The 19,410-nt window shown below is 34.9% G+C and overlaps 3 protein-coding genes across 3 annotated transcripts; all 3 read left to right on the forward strand.

Annotated features, from left to right (window-relative positions):
• Positions 1-18: 18 nt before the first annotated feature.
• Positions 19-6,865, forward strand: LOTGIDRAFT_152541 (hypothetical protein; the record flags this gene model as incomplete). Its single annotated transcript, XM_009045970.1, has 13 exons — positions 19-204; positions 1,213-1,653; positions 2,259-2,470; positions 2,898-2,978; positions 3,478-3,569; positions 3,687-3,850; positions 4,069-4,158; positions 4,655-4,784; positions 5,112-5,187; positions 5,526-5,583; positions 5,832-5,914; positions 6,302-6,377; positions 6,695-6,865. The coding sequence occupies 13 exons, from the start codon at positions 19-21 to the stop codon at positions 6,863-6,865; spliced, it is 1,860 nt and encodes a 619-aa protein (XP_009044218.1).
• A 2,179-nt stretch (positions 6,866-9,044) lies between these two features.
• On the forward strand, positions 9,045-16,446 carry LOTGIDRAFT_228153 (hypothetical protein). Its single transcript, XM_009045971.1, has 13 exons — positions 9,045-9,067; positions 9,309-9,689; positions 11,314-11,543; positions 11,943-12,023; positions 12,264-12,355; positions 12,856-13,019; positions 13,380-13,466; positions 13,828-13,957; positions 14,534-14,609; positions 14,756-14,813; positions 15,441-15,529; positions 15,764-15,854; positions 16,258-16,446. Exons 2-13 carry the CDS (start codon positions 9,333-9,335, stop codon positions 16,411-16,413), a joined length of 1,611 nt encoding a protein of 536 aa, XP_009044219.1. The 5' UTR covers positions 9,045-9,067; positions 9,309-9,332; the 3' UTR covers positions 16,414-16,446.
• Positions 16,447-17,196: 750 nt separating this feature from the next.
• Positions 17,197-18,778, forward strand: LOTGIDRAFT_152543 (hypothetical protein; the record flags this gene model as incomplete). The annotated part of the gene is made up of 4 exons (XM_009045972.1): positions 17,197-17,407; positions 17,612-17,820; positions 17,998-18,194; positions 18,721-18,778. 4 exons carry the CDS (start codon positions 17,197-17,199, stop codon positions 18,776-18,778), a joined length of 675 nt encoding a protein of 224 aa, XP_009044220.1.
• Positions 18,779-19,410: the final 632 nt, after the last annotated feature.

Raw genomic sequence — 19,410 nt, forward strand, 5'->3', positions numbered from 1 at the left:
AAAGAACAACTATCAATCATGTACGCCAGATCGCCACTTAACATCTATACGGGACGGGAACCTGACCACTATTACAACGGTGGATTGGATAATATCAGCTCAGTTAACTCGTTTAGCAGCAACAAGCAATATTCCGACCCCAGAGAAATCTATTCCCATGACTCCCGACCCAAGATGAAGGAAGAATCATATACGAACAGAAACGTAAGTAGATATGTATTTTGTATCGGGTTGGGATAGTCGAAAACAAAATTAGAAAATAGGAGAAAACCATCGGAATCTAGTTTAAGTTTCTGTACTAACTCCTTCGAAATGACTTTCATGCCTTATTTAGCTACCAAAGCAGAATGCTTAATTCCGCAATTTAAAAATAATTTTGATATACTACAGTGAACCACCTTCAATATGCGACCAAAATAAAGTTTTCCCCAATGACTTTTCAACATAATAATCGTAACCTACACTGAAAATGTGCTATTTGAAATGAACCATCACGACGTAAATTGGAGTGTTATCACCATTGTTCTTATAAAATGCAAAATAAGTTCACGCTAGACTACTTGCAGCGGATTTTAGTCTATATTATTGTCTGATCATTAAAAAATATTATCAAAATAAAGCATGACATCATTCACTGTATTTCCTGCTGCTCAAACTCGTGTAAGGATGGGTTAAGTCTTGACTCATCCACTTAACTCTTACGTCAAATTGTCTGTTTTTTAACATTGCCCGCGGCTATAGTCATAATGGTTTGACCTGGTATAAGAATAAATGTAGGCCATTTTCACATACCGAGATAAATGTAGATTGACGCAGATTCATCTTCCATAATATTTTTGAGTTCAACATGGTTCAAAGTTGATGTTGGAGATGCTATAACTACACTCCTAAGCCGCGTTTAGACAGCCACAATTTATCCGGGCCAGGTCCGGTTCACTTCAAGTGGGCCAGTTTTTATTGCTGTCTAAACGCGGCTCTAGTTCCATTTCCTTTTGTAGCCCAGTTTGCACAGTCAATTCAGCATATATAAGCTTTATAATGTCTCTAAATCTCGACTACCCTGATCCTCTTTTATCAAAGTTATCTCAGCGGTTTCCCAAAAAAAATAAAAACTATCGACAAAATCTCAAACAAACTAACGTGATATCTGCACATTCCCAACCTCAAATGAAATAAAGAGTTCGAAACATTCATTCACAATTGTTGTTTCAGAGCTATGGAGAACGATATCTGGAATCAGGGAAATCATCCGAAAGTCGTCCAAGTCACACTGGAACTACCAGTGAAACGGGATCCGATGGTAAACCTTCCAGAACTTACAAACGAGTTGCTGTACGCTTTGCTGAAAGAACATCCCTCCAGGGAATACCTTATATAAACATTTCCAAAACTTGGTATGCTAAAGCAGCATGGACTCTGATTTTTCTCGGTGCCACTGGAGGCATGATTTACCATCTTTACTATTTGTTTTCTATTTATCTGGAGTTTGATGTCAAGACTCAGGTGGCTTTAGGATTTGACACGTTAGCGTTTCCGGCTGTGACTGTATGTAATGTGAACCCTATAATGAAACGCCGACTACATTTAGCCAGTCAAGAACTACGGGACATTGTTGATGAGGTGGACCCAGAGAAGGTTACAGACCTTTATAAGGTAAGGGGTGTTTTTATCAATTTGCATAAGGCGGAATACGGACCTTTAATTGCATATTGATAGATGACAGTAACCCATTGACAGATGATATTTACTCGCTACATGCCTTATAGTGATTTTGTGTAATTTTATTAAAAAAGAAGTTTCCTCTATCTCTTTTTAACAAGTAATGAAAAGTATGTTTTCCTTCCCTTGATAAGTGTATTTGTTCATGTTCAGCAACGTTCAGTGGAACTTTCACTGTGGATTGTTCGACATTTGTTTTAGACAAAATTGCTCTGTGTTCAGTTAGCTTAACATTTAGATTCGTTATATCAATTGATTACTGAGGGTACACAAACAGTTTTGTGAAATTGTACAGCTGAACGCAGGGTTGTTTTATTTTTCTTATCTCACATCAGTACTGTTCTTTAAGAATATCGAGGCACCATGCTGTTGGCGATCATTACTAGAATCCACCCTTTTAGACCAAAGAAATCCCCCCACCCAATTTTTTTTTTTTTTTAACTTTTTTTACTTTTGCTGATCGTTTCCTCTTTTGATATTGCAGTTCTTATAGTTTGTGATGTTTGGACTCATGTATACAGGTTTTTATTATATTCTAGCCGCCTAGGCCAAATCAAGGTAATCCACCACCTAGACCTAATATACGCCAAAAGAGATTTTTAGACAAAATTCCTAAACGCCTACCCCCACCGAAGCGTGTTGAAACCGAGCAGGAATATTTTGATGATGATGATTGGGAAAGAGTTGGCGATTATGATGATGCAGATGCTACCTATCTGGAATTTATCTCGCTGTACAATAACTTTTCAAGGTAAACGAAGAATCTTGCTTGCGTATGTATACCATAAATAAAATTGCGATAGGAGCTAAATAAAATTAATGGAGTTTTATGTCCTACTTCTCTGCGACTTATTGAGCTATTGCAGTGCGCAGTGAGAGAAATTTTCGATTTCCAACAGTCGAGGGATCATTAACTGTAGCACACTGGGCCTCGGATTATTATCAGACAGATCAACCTTTCTGACCTACATCACTGACCGCGAGAAACGGGGGTTGAAAATTCCTAAGGTATTATCTCGATCTCGAGATTGAACCATGGACCTACAGGTTAGCAAGCAAGCATGCTTGATTTCTTGACAAGACTATATGGTAATATTTGTAATTTGAATACCTTAGAGGAAAACGAATCTTGAAACATTTCTTTGCAATACATGTAATCTTTTTTTTTTTTTTGGTAGACAAGAACGATTTGAAATGGGCCATAAAATGACAAATATGCTGATCAAGTGCTCGTTTTCTGGTCGAAGTTGCTATGCAGAGTAAGTGTCAAACTAGTTTCCAAGTCTCTTAGAATACACCTCAAATATTATTCTTTTTGTTTGTTTTCTGTGGGTTACTTCACCCAATCTAGATCTGACAACATTCGTGATACACTCTTCATGTTCGACTATACTAATTTAACTTCCGCTGGTGACCGCATTAATGACAACATGACAAGCTCTACCTGAACAGATAATTCATTGGTTGAATATGTGAACACGACTTGTCTTTGGAAGGTGATTTGATCTGAAATGCTTGAAGTAATCCCAAAACAGTCATATGAAGGGGTTGGTGTGACTATAAGTCAGTCCAAGCAGTTCCTCTTGTACATCTCGCAATAGTTAGTGGTATTACAATAGTTCAATTTTTCTAGAATAACTGAAAACATTGACGTCGAATTTAAAATCGGAACGATGCAAATACCAACAAAGGCTAGAAAGCCCTAATTAATTCGTCGACACATCTGCCAGTCCTTATTTGTTTTCTTTTACTTTTCAGGAATTTTACGCGAGTCTCTGACCCCCATTATGGAAATTGTTTTACATTGGAATCAAGATTGTTTAAAAGTCGCCGTAGTGGTCCTGGATCTGGTAATTACTACATACAGATTTTCCTTTTCGTTTCGGAACTGGAATTTTCCACCGTTTTTTGCCTAAGTAGTGACATATACTGAGAAGTTGGTTTGTTAGCTGATTTTTCCTTTTCAGGTTTAGAGTTGATACTCTTTTTAGAAAATCACGAGTACATTCGCGGTATAACTAACAGTAATGGTGCCCAAGTCATGGTCCATGATGTCGGAGTTCTACCGCAGCCTTATGAAGATGGATTTGCTGTTTCGGGTGGTGATGAAACATATATTGGGGTTAAACTAGTAGGTAGTATTTAGTTAAAAATACTGGCCATATTCAATGAATATACCAAATAAGCATTATTTAGCATTACAGTGTATTTAGGACTCTCCGAGATGGTTGCCGAGTTTTGCTCTTTTATTTTCCGAAGTTTCCGGTGACCAAAGCTATGCCTTTAATACCCAAAGTCAAACATGTCATTTTGTTTAAACCAGACCTCATCTAGCTACTACTCTTTCAGGTACGCATCAGTCGTATGAGTAGTCCATTTGGAATATGTAATGATACTCAACAGTTTAAAAATCGCTATGGAATCAAATATTCTCGTTCTGTAAGTTTTTTTCTATCATTTTAAAGTAATTCTACTCTTAGAAAGTCTCAAACTTCGATAATAAGAGTATATATTCATCATTTGGGCTTACCAGGTACCATGACAAAGTAATAGAATGTATATTTAACACGATATATCCATTAAACTAAATAATTATTGAAAAACAACATGTTTCAAAATTATTTCGTTTTTTGGATTTATTGTATTATAGAGGTATTCTATATTCATTGACATTTTTGGTAAAAATTTAAAAATTTCAATTTGTTAGTTTAAGCAACATTTTATTCATTGATTATACATATGTTATTTTACAGAATATATATAGGGTTTCGGAAACAAGCCGAGATGTATGTTAATCATTCAATTGTTTGGTCATCCTAAGAGGTAGTAGGTCTATATCTATAAGTTATATATTTTCATGCATAACTTAATGTATATTAGAGTCTTCTGTTTGTGGGCCTTGTCAAGTTGTCGAGTTGTCAAGTCAATCTTTCAGGCATGTCAAGCAATCTGTGAAGCTGAAGCTACCATAAACGAGTGTCAATGTGCCGATACCAAAAGAGAGGAGACTTATTTAAAAATGGGAAAATATCGGTCAATACCCAATATATGTACTACTGACGATGGTAGGTTTATTATCTTAGACAAATTTCAGCTATCAGTATTTCTATGTAGATTCCTGCATTGTATTCAGATTGTGCCGCACGAGTTTTAACTTGCAACTTAGCTTCCATTTACACTCTTCCGATCTACCAACCGACGTCTGTGGTCCCAAAAAGAAACAAGATTTAAGCTTATATGATGCGCATACATAGGTCAGAATACCACTGGAATATACAGCTTATGTCGCTGTCCTGGTAATATCTTGTACACTGCGCCGCGTCGGCCGTCTTCATTAGCCCAAACAGTTGCTGTTAACTCTATTTCATTTCATTTCTGATTTTTTTTTATAGAAGTATTATGTCAATTTAGAGTGACTAAAAAATTCGAATCGAACAGATTAAAGTGTGATTGTCAAGACCCTTGTCAGTAAGTTATATCTTATCAACACCTTTAGAATTTCTTAACTTGCTCATAACTATCGCGCTTTCATAAAAAAGTAAAACTTATTATCAAAAAGAAATTAAGGCAATGTGTCCACCAGACAGTCGAAGGTCTAGATAAAAACTGTCTGAATGCTGACTGCTAGTAGTAAATATGGCCAACAGCGATCATACTTTTTTAATTGATAAATTTTAAAGTTAAATAACGATAGGTTTAATGATGTTCAACGTGTTTCTGTAGAGGAAGCATATTTTAAAAAATGACTGTAATAAGTTCAAACTATCACTACAATAAGTGATGTGAAATCTTCTATTTTAATTTAGAGAAGTGAAATATGCGAAGTCAATTTCATCCAGACAGTGGCCCTCTGATGACTACGCTGTAAGTAAATATTGTAATTTTTTTCATGGAAATACTATAGTTAATACCACTGACCCATAAAATCCCCCCTTATTGTATACTGCATTGGGGTATTTTCAATGGGGGGTTTCCACACTTAGTTTAGACTCCCTCCTTCTGCCACTGCCAAATCGTTACAGTCTGGATCGTCACTTAATATTCGAAAAAGATGTGTTCGCGTTGCGGACAGGAGATAAAACTAAGATTTTGTTCATAATTGTTCGTTCCAGGACATGTTATTTCAAGTTTTGTGTCATAATGAAGGGGAAGAAGTTTGTAAAGAATTTGAACAAACCGATAAAAGAACTTTATCGTAAGTATGTAAATGACAGGAAGTAAAAAAATCGAACCACTTTACCGTCTGAAGACTGTAAAACAAATCGAAAGTATCCTAGTATCTTTGATCAAATGAATTACCCCTTTCCCCTATAAGTCCTTACTATCACCCTTCAGCCTATAAAGCCTTACTATTTAATGATTTTCTCTTAGGTTTTCCCTGCAATCGTTTTCATGTCAGAAAATATAGCCTGACTAATTAAAACAGTTTGAAAAATTAATGTCAAAAAGTTCCATGCAAGTTTCATTTTGCAGGGGATGGGGGAGGGGGGATAACAACCTAACTTTACAATCAAGACCCTTTCTACCAGCTGGTCCTTGACCAAACCTCGTTATATTCTAAATTCACTATTTTATATTTCAGTCAAAATTTTGTGAAAGTGAATATATATTTCGAAGATTTGAATTATCAGAATATTACAGAGACACAAGATTATGAGGTTGGTATAAGAAGATATATATTGTATCGTCCGAAAATGTGGTGCTCGCTGTGACGCCCGCTTTAACAAAATCTTACCTCATCTTCGCAATAGCCACAAAGCTTGCATCACGGAATGCAGCCATTTAATTGGGTTGTACACTAGCGAATACAGCCGATCAGAATCCCGACAGAAAATTTATAAGCATTATTGATTTGTGTTTCAGTCGAGGCCTCTGATTTAGAAAAAATCTAAATCGCGCTATACAGGCGTATGTTATGAGACGATTTTTGTCTTGATTTATCTGACATTTTGTATCTTTCTTTTTTACATTTCAGTTTGCCCAGTTTATATCAGATGTTGGTGGTACATTGGGTCTATGGATTGGAATATCGGTATTAACTGTTATGGAAGTTATTCAGTTTGTAGTAGAACTATTTCACCACATGTGTTGTGTTTTACCTAAAAGGAGATCCAATATGCAGCCACAAAAATCTTACCAGAAGTAAAATAGCAGTTGTTTCCCGTGTAATTACTCAAAATATAAAGAAATTTGTGTCAAACAACGTTTCTGTTCCAAAAGAGTGTCAATAACTTAACTTTTAACTTTAAGCAAATTGGCACTGAAGCATTATTTATGCCTCACCAACTTTTAACCAGGGTTAGTGAGAACTTAGGTATAAAAACAACACTAAACAAAGTGCAATGCATATTAATTACATCACGGACCTTGAAGAAACGACCATAAGCGATTGAATATCGAAGAGGTCTACTCGGTAGTGTGTAAATTATATTCTTATCAATCGGGAATTGTTTCATATTTTTTTATATTGTATGTCATTACTGTTTAATAAACACGTACTGCTTCCTCTCAGGTCCGCGCAAGTGAAATTTTTTCAATGATGTTTTTATTAGTGTTGTTTAAAACTGCTGGATGGTTTTAAAAAGCAATGCTCGATTCGATATTCTGTTCGTCTCTCTATTTACTTTATTTTTATATACTTATCACAATGTGCATATGATTAAATGGTTTATATATATATATATATATTTGTATGTAATTGGAAGTAAAGACTATCTTTTTTTTTATATGTTTTATCTCTCATCGAAAGGGATATAACTTGGTTGAAATCTTGTTGTTTTCTTATGAAAATTGATTTAAAGAGCGGATTAATGTTGATTTTAAAATACGACAGCTCTTTAGAGGGTTATCGTCCAAGACAATTTGAAAAATAGAATTGATATGGTGCTCACTAACACATATTTCGGGCCAAACAACGTATTAAATTCATATTTTTGAATTTGATAGAAATGAAGAGAGGTACAAATCATTTTTCTATGCCGCCAGTGAAATTAGGGCAACTATCACTTTAAGTAAAAGTTTGACGAGCAATTTGTTTGATGTGGCCTGCAGTACATAATACATGTATATTGAATTTAAACAATAACCATCTTAATTTGTTATACAAGTATTACATGACTCAACCTTCTTAACTTCTATTTCTTTGCCAATAATTATTCAATAAATCATAGGATTATTGATTATTAAAGGGACAGATGTGCCATTCTTTTTGACTAATCATACTTTAGTCTCAGATTTTTTATTTATCTAAGCCAATCAGTATTAGTGTTCACAGCACACAATCCATTATTGTCTAGAATTACCCGAGTTTGAATATTAAAATGAGGACTGTCATTATAAGATACTCTATGAAATATAGAAAAGACATAAATAGAAATAGTGAGTAAATTTGCTAGTTTGAGATATATTTGAGGGAATTATGCGATTTTCGTACATTCTAGCACCTCTGAGTATAGCTACAAAGACTGAAATCAACTACCAAAAAATGGCGCACTGTCCCTTTACTTCTTCTATAATAACTGATCAGTCAATCATGAAATCCAGGTTTCGTGGAGATTTAAGAATTGAATTCAGTGTTTCAAGCAAATTTCTCTAACAATTTTTGGTTTACTTTGAATAATCTTCAAAATGTCAAGCTATTACGAATTGTATCTAATACCTTGACTGCAATAACCGCATTTCTTTTATCACGGATGTTTGTATTGCTGCGATTGTACAATAGCGAATAAAGTACATAGTAGTTTCTGTATTCGCTAGCGTACAACCCAATCACATTATTACATTTAAAAGCTCCCGTGAAACACAAAACGTGCCTATTACGGTCAAGATATTAGATGCAGTTCGTAATAGCTTGACATTGTGAAGATAATTATGAATACATGTATACATAACATGTACATATATATAGATGTCGCATAGCCAAAATATTGAAGTTCATTTCCGCCACCATTATCACTGTCCAATTCTATCAATCCGAATCAACTTCGAGAAGATCCCATGCTTCTAGTTCATGCTGGACAGAAAATTGGACTGTCAATGACTTTCATTAAGTTTTTAGTACATTTCAGGCGGCGAAGCTAAAGTCCAATAAAATTGACCCTGGAGAAGCAAAAATTAAGAATATTTCCCTTTAATCTCTCTCAATTAGTTAATCTAATACATACATACATACAATAGACGACGTTATACCTTCAACGTAATCTGCATTCTATAACAGGTTTTCCATAATACCGCTATTACTTATAATGCTCCTTACAAAACAATAGTAGTTAATGAACTGCAAGTAAAAAGCCAACGCACGCTATCTGTGTGACTAGAAATGACATCTCAATTGAATATCAAATGTTTTGTAAGTACATTGTAGACCTATATTACTGTTTGATATTGAAAAAAAATCATTCATTAGATAATTAATTTAGTAAGCATTTTATAATCTAACAGTCATCTTCACAATTTCAAGCTATTACCAATCTAGTCTTATACCTTGACTACATTGGCCGCTATTCTTGTATTACGAAAAACAGTGATTTGATTGGGTTGTACATCAGTGTACAAAAATGTTCCCTTTACGGTACATAAATCTATTTCAGGATTTTCAACCAGCTGTTAAAGACATGGCAACTGATGATGGCTCGGTCAAAAAAGTGTGTGAACGCTTCGCGGAGCAAACTTCCATGCAAGGGATACCCTACATTAATAGTTCGAAAACTTTGGTCGGAAAAGTAATATGGTCTGTGCTTTATTTGGTCGCCATAGGAGGACTGATATTTCATTTATATTACCTATGTAGTGTGTTCTTCCGCTACCCGAAGAAGACATCAGTGGTATTAGGATTTGATACCTTACAGTTTCCTGCTGTAACCGTATGTAATGTGAATCCTTTAAGAAAGTCAATGGTGCATCTAGTAAGTTCAGAATTACAGGATTTGTTAAATCAAGTTAACCCTACTCGAGTTAGAGACTTCTATGAGGTGAGTACTTTACTGTGTTCATGAAATTCTATATTTTCGTTCCTTCATGATCTGGATACATTCTTGTTTTAATCGAGTTCAGTCGAAATTTAGAATTATTTACCAACCAACCAATGAAAAACATCGTTAAATTTGGCCCCAATGTTCAAGTTTGTGTGAATTAACGTGTATTCTAAAATTCCTTAAGAATATTTTCTAAATTGGTTGAATTATAGAAACTTTCCTCTGATCATCGCTGTAGTGTCATAACAAAATTTTTTCTATAAATGTCGCTGGTATAATATAATGTAAATGTAAATGTCGCTAGAATGATAAAATGTAACTGTTTATGTAAATGTTTATTTAGCTAGTATGATGAAATGTTACTGTTTATGTGAATGTTTATTTAGCTAGTATGATAAAATGTAACTGTTTATGTGAATGTTTATTTAGCTAGTATGATACAATGTAAATGTTTATGTACGTGTTAACTAAGCTAGTATGATACAATGTACTATATCTTTATGACTCCAGCATTCTATGTCTATTTGGCTAGTTGGCTGCATTGCAGAATTAATTATTTTACGTTGGAATGCTCAATTGTAAATGCTAATAACCCCTTTTTGATATGGTATTGAAATTTATAATCTAAACTGAATTGACTTGAAATGTTAATGTCTATTTCACCTTGAATTTCAAGATGATGTTATTCCAACTCAGATAACATATATTACAAACAATGTCTTCTAATATTCACTTTTCTGTTTGAAATGTTGCAATTTCTTTTATTACTAATTCATAATTATCAAAACAGTAAAGTTTAAGCGTTTAGGTTTATTGAGCTATATTCAGCGTTTCAATATCGACAATCATGCAGCTTTACATTTGTAATGTTGTGTATAAACACATTATTAAATTTTAATTCTTATATCTATATATTCTGAAAGAATCTTCAATGAACATCTCTTTTAAATTCGAAACCAATTAGTGTAATGTATCGATTAATGCATCAGAGACAATCTATTCTTTGTTTTAAATATTACATTATGTTTGTTCTATCGATCTAGTCTTTCGGATGAGACAATACAACAAGGCCCTACAAAATGTCTTTATAATTCATCCGACTGTTGGATATTGGCGAAATTTCTCCCAATGTACATTGCGTGGCGTTGTTTGTCTTAATTAGCTAAATCAGGCTAACATTTTTACCAGTTGATAGTACTGGTTGATTTACTAATTGCAGATACACTTTTCAATTTGACAACTCGTCCATTAATCCCACTATGTGTTGGTTTACAGACCGGATTGGTTATTTGTTGAACCTCTTGATAACATAATGAATGGTAGTATAGCGAAACCCGGTATGAGCATTTTGACATTTTCGATCAGATTTTTTTATTTCGCTATCCCAGAATTTGATATGATCCCAAGAAACGGGGTCTACATTACATACTTTCATTGGTTAAAAATAACACGTCATTAGAAGGTGATTGTGGTAGAAGCTTGTTAGTTAACAATGGAGACGAAAAATATCAGAAAACGAAAAAGAAACGAAATTGTAATTTAATTAGATTGAGATTACTCAGATTGCATACAGAAATTAGAATCATTACGCCAAAGTTTAATTTTTGTCTTTCTTTTACAGGACTTGAATGTCACATCAAAGCGTAAGAAACGTTCTGTAGATCAGAATACGGACGAGAATTCACCTCTCATTCGACATAAAAGGTTTTTAGATTTTTTGAACGTCACCAATAATGATCCAATGATAGAAGAAGACTATTTTGATGAAGATGACTGGGAAAGTATTGGTGCTCGTGATAAAGCTGATCAACTCTATCAGAAATTTTTGAAACTGTTTAATTATGAAACGAGGTATGATTGAGTTTAATCTTATCTGTAATTTCGACGCAGGAGGGTCGCTTGAGCTTCCTTTTTTCATCTTCAACTGTTACAGACTTCGTCTTATACCTTGAATGCAATATCCACCTTTCTTTTATCACAGAATGCAGCGAATTTATTGGATTGTACGCTTTTTGTAGAGGCCTCATATTGACTGTATAAGACGAAGTTCGTAACATCTTGACATTGTGCAGATGCCCGTTCTTCTGCCACTGATGACACAGTCGCTGGTGTAATACACACCGACCCGCATTCAAATCAAAGTAGTAAACATTGTGACTAAACTAAAAGCAACTCTGTAGCTATGATCACGATAAGGGCACCACAACGTTCCAGAAAGCCATCATGAAATGTGATTTTTGCCAATTTCAGAAAGAATCGATTAGCAATTGGGCATCAATTGAATAATATGTTGGTTAAATGTTCATTTGCTGGTAGAAGTTGTCATGCAGAGTAAGTTTAACCTTTTTGTACGATGTAATTTAAACATTCACTAAATTTTGTCAGTGGAATTATCCTTGTAATTGGTCTTTAATCCGATCAATAAGACAGCTTTGATGCCACTTTGTGTCTTGCTAGTATCGAATCTTGCTGTCTCCATTGGCGCTATCGACACAGAACAAGGGTGTGTAAAATCATATTATTGCATGTCTTTGAGAGATGATATAACTAACGTTATTTTGATTATTTCAGTAATTTTACACAAATAACCAGTGCCTATTTTGGGAACTGCTATACCTTACAGTCACGTTTTTTCAAAAGCAGAAGAAGTGGCCCGAACAAAGGTGAGAGGATGTGACTATATAAAAGTATAACAATGCTTCGCAATGCCCCCTGAATAAATTCTGACTAATTCCATTACTGCAACTATACATCATAAATCATTGCAACCCCGGATATCTTTCTTGTACATCCGAACGATCAAGTCTGACCACGTGTCTGATACGATGTTTTCATAAACATTCAGGAATATATACGTAACTGAATTTTGACTGAGGAGGCCAGGGGGTGATGGTGATGGCATTTCTCTAGATTTTGGTGTATAGTTTTCACAAATTTGAGTAAATAAAATTTCGACCTACAAACAAAACCGGAATGTTGCTTTAAATACTGCCCAATAAATACAGCTGTTATAATAGTGCTCAATATATCTATTGTAGAGTGATATAGATATTAAACGGAACCTGAAACATGTTGTTACTCAGAGTTTCACACTGTTCACTGAGTAACAACATCGTTCAGGTTCTGTTTTAATAGTTCTCATTAATCTATTCTATGTATTTAGGGTTAGAACTGATGTTATTTTTGGAAAATTACGACTATATAGATGGTGTTACCTCCGGTACTGGGGCGCAGATTCTGATACATGATCAGGACGAGTATCCGGATCCTTACGACAAAGGTATAGCACTACCTACCGCCATGGAAAGCCATATAGGCTTACGAATGGTAGGTAATAATTGAGTTCTTTCCATTGGTGTTACTATGACTCATATGAATAAGGGGGAGTAGGCTCAAAGGCCATTCTTTCCCCATGAAACAAATACAGAGCCGGGACCGCCTCAATTCAGTGGAGGGGTAATGGAGTAACGCCACTGATTCTTCCTGGTGCTTTAAGTAGATCTATCTGGATGATATGAAGCGTTTAATAGTCCAACAAACCAATGGGATCAAAACAACATATTAGAAGAAATATAATCGGAAGATGCTGAAAGAATATATATTATTTAATTGATAAATATTCCTGGAAGCACCTAACATAATAATTGTACGATTAATAAGGAATTATGTTAACGTTCTATATTCAAGGTGCGCATATCAAGAATGGGTAAGCCTTTTGGATTATGTAACGATTCAACGAGTTTTCAGTCATATGGCCTGAAATATTCCCGAACGGTAAGTTTGAATTAGGTATTTTTCTTGAAATACCTGAGGTTATAAAACCGATGATTAAACCACTACAAGATTACACCCTGATTTCCCACCTGATCCTATTCTGCTAGTAGTGTATGTGAAGCACAGATTCTGTAATGCTAGTATCAGAGCCAAGATTAGGACATTGGCTGTAATATGTGGCCTTTAAAAGATTCAGTTTACACTACTGATACAGAATCTGTCGTTCATAATATGTGCTACTATAGCAGGGAAAACGACCAGGAACGCTTGCAAGATTATCATGAGCGCTATATTATACTCCGATGTGTTCAGAATAAAAAAATACTGATATAAATGTTCATTGGTTTTTGTCTCCACTTAGATTTGTCAAGATGTGTGTGAAGCCAATAGAATCATAGATGTGTGTAACTGCTCCGATCTGTTTAAAGAAGAGATCAATCTAAGACTTAAAAGATCGAGAAGTGTCCCGGACAAATGCCAATCAGTAGCTGGTAATTGTTTCATTTTTATATTCGTCTATTGACATTGTTCATCAACAGAAAGGTTTGAGTTCTTGCTTAGACTAAGTCTTAATTTACGAGTCGTTTCTTCCTATACATGGGCGCAGACCCATCTCCACTCACGGAAGCGTCGTTACGAAGGGGCGTCTCACTGTCCCAACCCCCCCCCCCCCCCCCCTCCCTCGCATTGAAAAAGCGATCTGCGCCCCTGATCCTATACACAATGTTACTTTAAAGCAAGGGTTTGCAAGGCCGTAGTAAACCAAAGTTAAAATGAGAGGGTATCGGGTACAAAATACATAGATGTATTGAAAATTAAAGGAAGCTCTAAGGGCGTGTCGTTTCAAAAGATGGTATACTGCCTCGTTGCCTCCATTATGCTACGACCTAGGTTGTCCTGTATTAACACTTTTCTATAGCTATATCTTCCGACTATTATCAAGCTACATCAAATTTCCATGTTCATTGAGCTTTTTATAAATGATTTTTTTATATGTATATTTTTAAAACGCACCTGTTATTACAATAAGCAGTATTAGTTGATGATATGTGAATTTTCTTTTTCAGAATTGAGATGTGTGGGCCAAGTAGAACGAAATATTGAAACCGGTGAACATGAATGTTATTGTTATGATGCTTGTAGGTAAGAAATTCTTCAGATCTTTATCTTCATTTAAACTGCTTCATTCATACTAGTAACTCAGGTTTGAATTAACACGGGTAATTGTGGCATATTCTGATATAATTGGTCCTATTTTCCCGACCCTTTCTGTCAATTTTGTTTTTCAGCGAAACAATGTTTGAAGAATCTGTTTCATTTCGACAATGGCCATCAGAAAACTATGCGGTAAGATTTATCAGTTTTATTTTCTTTTATCTTCTACCATCGAATCGATAAAGGATTATGATCGAGATTATTTCAGCTATCTGTATGCTTCGTCTTCATCTGCGAATAACAAACTATAATTTGAGTTAATTATTCCGCGATATCAGGAACCCAGTTTTGAGCATCTTTACAATGACAAGCTTTTACGAACTTTGTCTTTTACCTTGATTGTAATAGTTACCTTTCGTGTATCGCGAAGTTTGAAAATGCAACCATTTCATTGGATTGTACGCTAGCGAAAACAGATTGGCTGCGCATGGAATCGGGGGCTATGATTGGCTGTATTCGCCAGCGTACAATTCAATCAAATCGTGTAAGCTGTGTCTTGAGAGTAAGAAAAGTAGCTTTAAGCTGTCTCACTTGGTGAATAAACTCCTGGTAAGAATTATAAACCTCTGAGGGTACCTGTGAGCACATCAGAATCTGCATAGACAATGTTTAAATGCCGAGCAAATAATCATAATATTCAGTTGGATTCGTTTCCCGTGCTTATGGCCGTTTGCAAGGGGATACGAAGAGTCCGAAAGTAACAAGGAACAAATTACCTAGACAGATTATATTGTCCATATCTCTTTATTCGATATGCAGGCCTTACTAGTCGAAGTTGTATGTGGATCCAAAGGTGATGCTGTATGCCAGAATCTTGAGGAGAATGCCAACAACACTCAATCATTAGCGTAAGTTATAACTTAAAGACCTGAAAATTCCAGAACTTCTATGTATGACATATTTACAATGATCTATACAACATGTGAAACTTCGAATATAGTTAACAAAATATTTCTTTTTCTCTTGTCGTCGGCTTTTAAAAATACTTGATTACTCATTAGTCGTTATTTTCCTCTCACTTTGAGAAAAAAAGGACCGTTGCCATCTTTGCCGTACTCATAATGATTTATGTTCTTTTCCAGACAAAATTTTGCCAAAGTGAATATATATTTTGAAGATTTAAACTATCGGAATATTACGGAACAACAAGATTATGAGGCAAGTTGGGAAAGGGTGCTCTCTCTGTCGGCTGCATTCAAATTCAAATTGATAATAGCTTGATATTCTATTAAACTTTCACTTCTTTCTATTTCCACAATAGAATCATTGTTGTTCAAATAGTTTACTTCTGGTAAAGGAAAATCGTCTGGTTGTTCCAATAACCTATTACCTTTTTTCATCAACAAAATATGCTAAAGAGGAGCTCGTATTCCATTCCGTCTGTTGTTTGGTAGTGAAACCGTAGCCTACGTTGATTTCATTTTGATATATATTGGTCTGCTATTATCTTAGTTAATTCAACCTTTGTTGATTAAGTACAAAATCTCGTATTGCATAATTAATTAGCCCATTTTTAGACAGAAAGGGAGAGCAGTAAATGCATTTCATTTGGATTATTATCCATTGACTATTTCAGGATGTTCAACTTTTCTCGGATATTGGTGGAACAATGGGATTATGGATCGGTTTATCTTTCATTAGTTTTTTTGAAATCGCTCATTTTCTTCGAGAATTATTCGCCGTATTTCATAGAAGATGTTTTCAAGACAAAAATCGTGTTAAGAATTATTGAAGTGAGACTGTGAATAAAGTATTTTGGATGAATAAAGCTTTGTATTGGTCATTTTAGATGATAATATTATAGATTGCGTCAAACTGTTCTGTCATTTGTTTGTCAAACCTTGTGGACACGCCATGAGAACAAATGGGTTCGAATCACATTCTTCTATGTTAAGCATCAAAGAACCAAGTCGTCTGACAACTGAATGGAATTGCTTGTTTCATTAGCCCAACTTGGTGCAGTACTTCCTAGTTTGAAGTTTCTTTAAAGGAATATTTTCTAACATTTCTAGTACTCTTGAAGACTATAATTTTTATACATATATTCAAGACTAAAATCAACCCCAAAAATGGCGCAGCTTGTCACTATTCTTGCTAAGAATACTTCATTTCCATTTCATAAGCCGAGATAGGAAAAGAAAAGTATGGCGTTAAAATCTAAATTTCGTTAATTTTAAATTGCCCATCCTCATCAACCATTCAGTATAACTCAAAAGAAATATTCACTCAACCACGTATTAATTATACATTTGAAAATAAAATAAAATTCACATGCAAAATGGGTATAATTTGTATTTTTAAAAATGAGATTTAAGATAGCTAATATCATGACGTCACAATGAACACGGAGTCTCCGGAAAATTCCGAAATGAATATGCAAATACGTGACATAGTAACAATAGAGTAATACGCATAGTTACCAGTCTATTGAAGCTGTCGACTACTTATTATTATTAAGTTGTTAAACATACAGGAAAATTGAGTATTTTCATCAGTTTTTGTATGAAAAAGTACAATGGGTTGTATTCTGTCGACTCGGTCGGAGCCGAAAAAACCCAAAAGAGGAAATATAATTCGAGTTCAACCTATTGGAGATGGTACTAAGATGGTCATAAGTAGAACCGACTTTACCATTTTCCAGGTTAAAAGTCAGGAATCAACCAGCACACAGGTGGAAAAGGAAGAGCCCAAGTCCAATGCCGAAGATGAAACACCTAAAGCTCTTGGTAAGAATTGTATTTGATTTATTTCAACAAGAGATACCACTTGCTTCTTACTGCTTACTGCTTACAAAAATGTTGAAATTCGTGAACGTTTGTGGCAAGAGAGTGTCATATAATAAAACCTCCCATGCACCTCCCATTAAAGTAACATTTTCTTTTTACAGACCTATATTATTTTAAAACGTTTATATTTTTTGTTTATTATAGAAGAGAAATGTGACAATGAAGAAGGTCTGGTATTAAAACTGACAGGGGTAGCCGCTAAAGGGGTCGCCTTTGAGATTTCTCAAAATAGAGCAGTTGTTGTTGCCCCTCCCACTCGTCTACTTGAGATGAAAAAGAAGAACACCGAAAGAGAAGATTCATCAGTAGAGGATATTAGAGAGAGGCTGTTACAGGCTGAGAGACGCCGCAAAGTAAGTCATCATCATTTTTATCATCATCATCATCAACATCAACTATTATTCAACTTTATACGATATATATAACGTTTAAACAAGAACTTTTGTTATTCTGCAGCCGGTTAATTTTCACAATTCGCGGCCAAAAGCTTCAATATATTATTCTAAACAGCTAAAATTGGTCTTTTGTAGCAATTGGAGGACGAAAGAATTGTTAAGGTCAGAAAAATGATGAAGACAGAATCTCCTGAAACTGTCCAGGCTTACATAGCCGAAAGGAAAGCACTGGAAGATATCCAAACTAAAAAGATGGAAGATGCCGTTGCCTCCAGACAATTGCGATTGCGCAGCATACGAGATAGAATGAGAGAAAAGGACAACCATGCAAGGTCTGTGAGGCAACGGAGGCTTGTAAGCCTGGACAGTATGGGTGAGGCACCCAGAGAAGAACGGCAATACTCATTCTACACAAGCAACGAGTAATTTCACCCATCATATTCTCGATGTCTTTCGGGCTCTGCATTGTTTCTAGTGATAATTTTAAATCAATCAGATCAATGGCTATAAACTGTATATCAAATCTGGAATAGGCCAAGTTCATACAGAGGTTGGATCATCTAGTACCTGTATATTTAAGTCTATTTATTACACTCTTTATATTTTTCAATGTCTATCAGGCTCTGCATTGATTCTGAAGATGATGTTAAATCACACAGATCACTAACAGAGCCTGTAACAGCGATTAATGTCATAAAGATCAGTTGGAAGACTTAATCTTTGTATTGAACTTGGAACCTTGATACACAAGCTGTTATGTGATTATAGAATGTCTATCAAACGATCTTCCTTTTACATTTTGTACAAAAATGGCTATAAATTTAGCATTGTTGTGAGAATATATTGTGTATAGTTTAGGTTATGGTTGTTATATAAATTTAGAATGATGATTGAAAGTATGGTAATGGGTGAATGAAGGGTGTTGTGTATAGTTTAGGTTATGGTTGTTATATAAATTTAGAATGATGATTGAAAGTATGGTAATGGGTGAATGAAGGGTGTTGTGTATAGTTTAGGTTATGGTTGTTATATAAATTTAGAATGATGATTGAAAGTAATGGTAATGATGATTGAAAGTAATGGTAATGAGTGATTGAAAGTAATGGTAATGAGTGATTGAAAGTAATGGTAATGAGTGATTGAAAGTAATGGTAATGAGTGATTGAAAGGTGTCATGAATAAAAGAATAATTGTTAGTAAAAGTATAACAAAGATAAGCTGTTTTTAATCCAGTATTGACAAAAGTCAGGGTCTGTGGCCAGACTTTATTGTTCGGAGGGCAAGAAATATATCTGGAGTTCCAATAGAGTGCGGTGTTTAGGTTTAGATGCTGTTGAATAGGGGAGGTTTTTGTTTTAGATCCCAGAAGGAGTATGTGATGTGTATGTAAGCCCCGAAGTTCATAGCCTACTTACAGACATAGAGGGCGTACATGTTTACTAAAACATCCAGGCGCTGAATGGTGTAGTAGCCTAAAGAAGGACGTACGTGTTGGTCCATTAGAATAAAAGTACAATGCTATTTAACTATGGTCAATTCCAGCTAATG

Source organism: Lottia gigantea (assembly GCF_000327385.1).
Source record: "Lottia gigantea unplaced genomic scaffold LOTGIsca_1, whole genome shotgun sequence".
In the NCBI taxonomy this organism is placed as follows: domain Eukaryota; kingdom Metazoa; phylum Mollusca; class Gastropoda; family Lottiidae; genus Lottia; species Lottia gigantea.

Excerpts from the sequence above, each read along its gene's own strand:
- LOTGIDRAFT_228153 (XM_009045971.1), top strand. The coding sequence starts at position 9,333 with ATGGCAACTGATGATGGCTCGGTCAAAAAAGTGTGTGAACGCTTCGCG. Across the intron at positions 14,610-14,755 it reads TATTGTTATGATGCTTGTAG|CGAAACAATGTTTGAAGAAT; the intron begins GTAAGAAATTCT and ends TTTGTTTTTCAG. Across the intron at positions 15,530-15,763 it reads AACAACACTCAATCATTAGC|ACAAAATTTTGCCAAAGTGA; the intron begins GTAAGTTATAAC and ends GTTCTTTTCCAG.